General features: G+C 33.8%; 1 protein-coding gene across 1 annotated transcript; it reads right to left on the reverse strand.

Annotated features, from left to right (window-relative positions):
- Positions 1-812: 812 nt before the first annotated feature.
- On the reverse strand, positions 813-7,136 carry LOC101255798 (reticulon-like protein B16). The gene is made up of 6 exons (XM_004240818.5): positions 6,987-7,136; positions 6,731-6,899; positions 5,878-6,058; positions 5,627-5,768; positions 4,840-4,909; positions 813-1,308 (listed from the first exon to the last, which is right to left on the reverse strand). The coding sequence occupies exons 2-6, from the start codon at positions 6,888-6,890 to the stop codon at positions 1,145-1,147; spliced, it is 717 nt and encodes a 238-aa protein (XP_004240866.1). The 5' UTR covers positions 6,891-6,899; positions 6,987-7,136; the 3' UTR covers positions 813-1,144.
- Positions 7,137-7,529: the final 393 nt, after the last annotated feature.

The raw sequence follows: 7,529 nt of genomic DNA on the forward strand, positions 1-7,529 counted from the left end.
AATTTATTGAACTTTGTTTTGTATCAATAAGCTTTAAAAAAACTCTTTATCCTAAAATAAAATAAAATAAATATAGCAAAATAAATTAAACTATTTTTATACTAGAGATGTGTGTATGTTTGCATATATATATATATATATATACACACACACACACACACACACACTCTCTTGTTTTAAACTACTTGTGTAATGTATAACTTATGAATTGTTCTTAAATTCATACATCAATTAGTCCGATTATAATATTTTATATTAATAATAAATAAATTAAATAACTCATATTTTAGAAACAAAAAAATTATATCTAAATAACAAAATACAAGCTAATTAATTTAAATAAATTTATTAGTATAAAATAAAATATAATATATATAATCAAAAAAATTATATCTAAATAACAAAATACAAGCTAATTAATTTAAATAAACTTCAAGCTTGTGTTCATTTATTGTGATTTCAACTTCTGGCAATTAGAGACTAAGAAAGAATAATGAGTGTAAGAAAGCAACAACTGTAGTAGTTTATACTTCAATTAAGTTTTCTTAGGATTTGGATGACTAAACAATACAAACATTCACGAATTTGTGACATTGTGAACTCACAGTTTATACTTCCAGATTGTGTGTGTAAGTTTGAGCTATGCAGTACATACTTCAATTTAGTATCATGTGAGAATAACATGATAGAACTTATATCATTTGAAATTCATGTTTGGTTGCAATATGAAAATAGACATTGATGTGGATATGAAGAAGAAGAAGAGAAGCAGACAATAAGCAAGAAGGAGAAAAAAAAAGAGAAACGTACAATTCAGTTTTTGAAGTGCTTGTTAAACTTGTAAAAAAGAAAGAGTTGTCTATCCGAGATGTTAACTTTTCAACAACAACACACAAAAAATAATACAATATGTTTACAAAAATCTGTACTATGTAACACCTGCCACTAGGACAGCGTAGATGGTGAGAGTAGGTGACAATTGCCATTGTTAGCTTAATTCTGAAAATCCAAACTTGAAGTTTGGAAACAGGAACGATTTCAAGATCATTCTCATTCTATGGAAAAGGAGAATCAGAACTAAAGGAATGCACACCTAAAAGTTTTATCTCATGCAAATCAACATGCTCCTACTTGGTAAAAAAGACTATAGTTCTTTGTTCTTGGAGATACTCCGGGGCAGCCTGCTAATGCTCTCATCCACTATTTTGTAGTGCCTTGAAAATTGCCTGTGGATCTTTCCAGCATATCGATCCACGTGGTCTTCAAATTTATTATACAAGGCAGGCACAGTAATGAATACTATCGTTCCTGTGATGAATTGTGGAGGCAAAAACAAATCAGAATTGCAAACTGGCCATGGTGTAGAAAAACACAGCTCAAATCATGGAAGATGCAAATTGTTGTGGAACTTTGGGAATATGAAGAAACAAAAAATATGAACGCAGTCTTTGCAGAAATGGGACCCACTAACTGAGAGGATGTTTATTGTGGTGGAACTATATCATCTGCATGAAGTCATCAGATTTGTTGCAGTGGACCAACAAGGATGGGCATGAAACCAGTAAAAATAGCAGCGTAGGGCAGTGAAATTAGGAATGACAATGAGGCGGGGCAGAGAGGGTTTCCCCTTATGCAGGAGCGGAATGGGCAGGGTGGGGCAGGGTGTGTTGAAACTTTTTTCAACGGATGTAGTGTGGATGTGGGTTGCGGAATTCCGACTCAAAATATATGTGTTTTCTTCCATTAGTTTAGTAGATATATAAACATGAAATTTTTTGCTTGAATTTTTTGGCCAGTTATGGAGTTAACTTTTACAAAACTTAACATTAGTTTTAGTTTTTTTGTTGATTTCGATCATTAACTTAGTTCTCAGTAAGATACTCTACAAGATTTCAACCACTCAATTCCACTTAATTAGTTTCTAATACTGAGAAAAAAATACTTGTAAGTTGTAAGTTAGTCCTGGCTTCTATTTCTCTTTAGCTACTTCGTCATTGCCTTTTCTCAAATATTTTTGAAGCCTTGTAATTTTTGGAAATTGTATTGTTTCGTGTTTGACAAAGAAAGTTTAGAAACCAAATGAAAACATAAGCTTGACCCACAGATCCCCTGACCCCTTCTTTAAACAAGAAATTTTTTGTCCCCAACTACATGATTGAGATAATGCTCTATGTTAGTAGTAAGAAATCATATAACAGTACAAGTTAACTTAAATTAATACTCAGCAGAAAAATCAAAATAGTTTTATGAATATTTTTTTATTATTTTGTGCGTGTGAAACTAGGTTAAGAAAGAAAAAATATTATGTGGGACAGGGTGTGGTGGGTCTATGCAGGGTGGGGTAGAGCGGATTGAAAACACACATATTTGTTATGAGGGGAGGAGCGGGTTGTTATCTTCATGGGTATATGGGATCTGCCCCGCAACCGCCCCATTGACATCCCTAAGAGAAACCACTTGATAAAGAAGTGCATCGCGCTTTTCAAGCATATATCATTCTATTTGGTCACTCCCACCCAATTTTAGATGATATTCAAGGGTTTCACAGGGACGCCAGTGCATAAAATCTTCAAGATTTATTCATGCAAACTTGAGATTTTCTTACCAACTACAATATAATCTTAAGCCTCAACAGAATAAAGTCAATCAAACAACTGTGCTTTGACCCCAGACCAATCAGGGTCAACTATATACATATTTATATTCATTTTGCTCTGTTCAAAACTGTTAATTTTAATACTAGAGACTAATTAATCTTTAAAGACAAATCAAACTTATCTCTACATGAAGGTATTCGAACCAAGGAGCGTGCAATATCTTCATTTAGAGATAAGTTTGATACTAATAACAATAACCAAAAGTGAATTCTTTCATGTCTAAACTTGGGTGGACAGTGTTGCGCAGTATTCATGCTAATGGAAATACTGGATATCTGGTAGATTAGTCGAGATGCGAGCAAACTAGCGTGGATACGACTGATTTCCAAAAAAAAAAAAAAAGCATTCACTCTCATATAACATCGTTAGTTTCACAGTAGTCATAAAATCTACATTTCACTTCATTATGTATCTTCAATCACATATCATTATGTACCACCCCTCCATTTTCAACCATCTTATTTTACTGCTTTACATCTTCATTTTCTTTGTTCTTTTTCTTTTTTTTTCTTTGATAAAGTAAAGATTTTATAAATGTGATGAGGTAAATCACGAGTCTACAAGGGTTGATACAGAAAGTAAAGAACCTTGCACAAAATATGATTATATAAAGTATAAAAGACTACCAAATCGTCAAAATTGACTGAGACCTTATGACACTTTAAAAAAATTGACTAGAAACAAAAGACATGCTCTCATTTTGTACCGAAGTGTTCTCACTCATTCAAAAGCTCTCTTATTTCTCTCTCCTTCTATAAGCCACAAAAAGGCCATGAGCTACATCTCAATCTCTTCGCCTTCTTTTTACAATGTCTCGACACCTGATTGAACAACACATCCACAACTACAGGTAGCATTGACAACAATATTCTGATCTTTTTTCCATAATGAACAATATTCTGAAATTTTTCAGCGTAGTCTATCATAACTAGTCCTACGGTCGGACAGTTTAACTGTAAATGTTCAAGATATTCTCCCTAGTCTTTGCATATGTAGTGCAAAGTTGACAGACGTAATCCTCTTCTTCTTCTTCATTGTTCCGCTATGAGAATCTCCCTTCTTACTGCTAGTCAAGTGAGAGAGCATACTTTCCTAAAAGTTCTAGGAATCTAAACTAAAAAGCCTAAGAATATTGTGTCCTCTCAATTCAATAAAGTTTTGTAGAAGGATTTTACCGATAAAATTCCAATCCCTTTCTCTTCCATAGCCAATCATCGGGGTTCATCAATCACCTATTCCACTCAGAGTAGGACCATTGAATTTCGGTTTCTTCTTCAAGCATGTCATTCTTAGAAAAGACTGAGACTAAATATCTTAATTAACTACTTGTAGGCACCACAATTATATCTCATCTCACTTCACCTTTGTTTATGGGAGCTAAATTTACTCCATGTATTTTTGTCTTATTTTTACTTATCATTAAAATCATTACCCTCTGTAATAGTGCTCGTTATGATTGCAACTTTTGGTTCACTCCTTGACTAATTTTGTCAATTAATACAATGCCATCCCCAAATAGCATGCACCTTAAATCTTCATTCTTTGTCTATTAAGTATCGATTATCTCATTCATAACTAAGGACTACAAATACAAGCTCAACAAAACTCCCAACGTAGGTTCATGAGTATAAGAGACACTTCTAGTTTCCAACAGTTCTCAACCATGTACCACTTCTTACATATCCGTTACAGTATTCATACTCATTATGTCTATACTTTCTTTTTCTTTTTACATGTTACTTTTGATATGTTTGTTGTTTTGTCTCAAAGACTTAGCAAAAAACTTTCTTACTTTATCATATATTTTCTCTAGGTAGATGAATATGAAATCATTCTGCCTCTTACTATAAATTTCTGTAAATCTTGTTAGGAAAATAGAGTCTATAATAAATCTACCCGAAAACCAAATTGGTTCATTGTCATCCTTACAATGTCCTGATGTTTGTACTTTATTGCTCTTTTCCATAGTATGATTCATAGGTTTAATACTACAGTAATCTACTCAAATTTATTTCTCTTATTTGTCCTTATTAAATTGGAACAAGGGTGCTCAGTCATACAAGGGACCAAGGAAACTCAGTAAAGCACAACAAGAAATAAATAGAGAAGGATAAATTCATTCAGCACATATATCTATAAAGATTCATCAAGTTACATCATAGTGTAATGAATAGGCACATACCAATATATGCAAGTGTGAAGAAAGATATTACGCTTCCTATGACAGATAGAAGCCACAGAACAATAACTACCTGCAAATATGTCAAAATTTGGCCAACTCAGTTCTATTCAAATGAAAATTAGTCCATATTATAACCAACACTTGTATCCTAAGAATAAAGTAGGACACAATATTCAAGATATGATAACAGCAACCCATAAGTTAAACCATCAGTTACCATGGGTGGCTCGATGGAAGTAAATTACTGTAATATCATCAATTACTAGTCAAGCTGGATAACTTATTGCACGTAATCTGAAAGGAGATGAAGCCAGTTGTGGGCCTAAAGGCACAAATTATGCTCCACAAATTCCCCAGTCGTCATGTAATACTTACAACTCACTATGAAATAAATCAAAATACAAACGTCGAGATTCATAAGCACCTTATAATTGTTGAATGAAAACAATACATTACTGGTCATATGCACCAGATGTCACAAAGTACTGGACATTCTCCACTCTGTTATGTTGAAAGTTAAAACATTACAGAACAATAATGCATTTTCCCTTTCTCAGCATGATTCCAGGTCAATTCTAATTTTTTCTTCTCAGTTTATTCACTTGGGAAAAACACTTGAACACCTAATTTAAAATCATTGTTTAAGTTTTTTCAGAGATCATGGTTTAGTTTGATTTATTGTTGTCAAAGGCACAATGTCCAGCATTAATCACACCCCTACGTTTTTGGCCTTTTTTTTGTTGTTTTTGGATAAGGAATCACATCCTCACACTTGGTGAGCACTAACCTTGAAGAATAGTTTGAAATCTTTGCCAAGAGTGATATCATGAGCCATGAGAAGCATATAATTCATTTTGACCCGAAATGATGCTGCAGCATTATTAACCATTTCTTCTGACAAGACTAACTCTGGTAATGCTGGGAGTTGTCTGTCGAAGATAGAAAAAGAAAAATCAGTTGAACTTCTCCATAGGAGAACGAAACACAGAAAGAGACAACTATCTAAACGAATTAGTGAAATGAGTATGGGAACAATACTTCTTCCTGAAGGCTGCATAGTTTGCACGGAGAAAGAGCAGAACTATCAGAATCAGTAAAACATCAGAAGAAACTGATAAGAAAGGTAACTCTGAATACTCAAAAATGATCCAAGCAACTGTAGCAGCAACAATGATGCCAAAAGAGACACGCCTCCGCCTCCACAATATAACGTCAGCAGCTTATACCAAGTGAAACAACAAGTAAGTCACAACAAAGTCATCAAGCAACAAGAATGAAATTTGAAGAAGACACAAATTAAGGAGAATGTAAACAATCAGCCCTGGCTTCAAGATAGCTACTGCACTCAAAGATGAAGTAGAGGAGGTAACAAAGCTAATATATGTGGAGATTGTCAAGAAACATAACTAAGTCTTCATTTGAGAGCCATCTTTGATTCATATGATGATTGAGCTCCACTACCAAATCTATTTTTAGAACACATCCTTCATACAAGGCAAGAGAGAAATACGCATAAAAAGGTAATTCAACCAGTAACAACATGAGTTGTTAAGCTCTATGCCGACATGAATTAAATCAGAAAGTTCAACCACAAAGCTGCAGGGCCACAGTTCCAAGCATTTCCAGCATGAGCACAAAGAGAATCATATACAGGCATGATTTTTCACTTTACACGCTTCCTAGTCTCAGTCCTTGGATCAATACATTATAATTGCTAACCTAACATAAAATCAAAAACTTAAACTCGGGATTCATATTTAATCAAAGTTATATGATCATATTTTCAGACGAAATATCAGCTTCATTTCCATGAAACTTGGCGTAACAGTTAAACCAAAGAGCGCACTTCTGCCAGTTGATCTCTTTGAGACTCAATAATAGAGGAATTTACCTTTTCCGCCGCCCATCATCTGGTGGAAAGAGGTTTGCCGGCCGAACAACTTGTAAGCAGAACTAGTCGCGGCCGATGTTGACGGAGCACCGGAAGCACCGTTATTACCTCTCCCATTTCCGTTCCCTTCTATGTTGCAAAGATCGTCGGAATGCTCCATTGAATTTCACTATAAGGTAGTATCAAAATTCACATCACAAAACCCCAAAATTTGTACTTTTGAAGAAGGAAGATAGAGAAATTGGCATACTTATACCTCTAGCTAAACAAAATTTAATTCCTAGTAGGGCATGTTGAAGTCCATAATCATGATGGAAGGAGGCTAATTTGGTACTAAAAATTTCAACGAACCAATCGATGATTACAATGAGAATGAACCATCTCTTTTTTTTTTCTTCCCGTGTGGGGGTAATTATGACGTGGATGCGGCTGCTTTAGTTCAGCAATATTTTCACGCGCCAGTAGTGTGTGTCATTCACGCTCCGCCATTTATCAATTGTTTCCTCTCAATTATGAGCCTTCAATTTTTTCGGTTTTCGATTTTCGATTTTAGACAAATGTATACTATATATTAAATTAAATTAATTTGGTTAGATTTATTTTTCTGCTTTGGCTTAATTTAGTTCAGTATTTTTAAATTAGTTTTTTAGTATGAATGAAAAATAAAACAAAAATAAAGTATAAGAAAATTATATCAAGGAATGATGTGTATTACCGTGGAACACTTATCATACTAACTAAAAGACTATATTTATTTATATCAAGAACATTGTGCCTCCAACAATTTATCAAGAAAAAT

Source organism: Solanum lycopersicum, chromosome 6 (assembly GCF_036512215.1).
Source record: "Solanum lycopersicum chromosome 6, SLM_r2.1".
In the NCBI taxonomy this organism is placed as follows: domain Eukaryota; kingdom Viridiplantae; phylum Streptophyta; class Magnoliopsida; order Solanales; family Solanaceae; genus Solanum; species Solanum lycopersicum.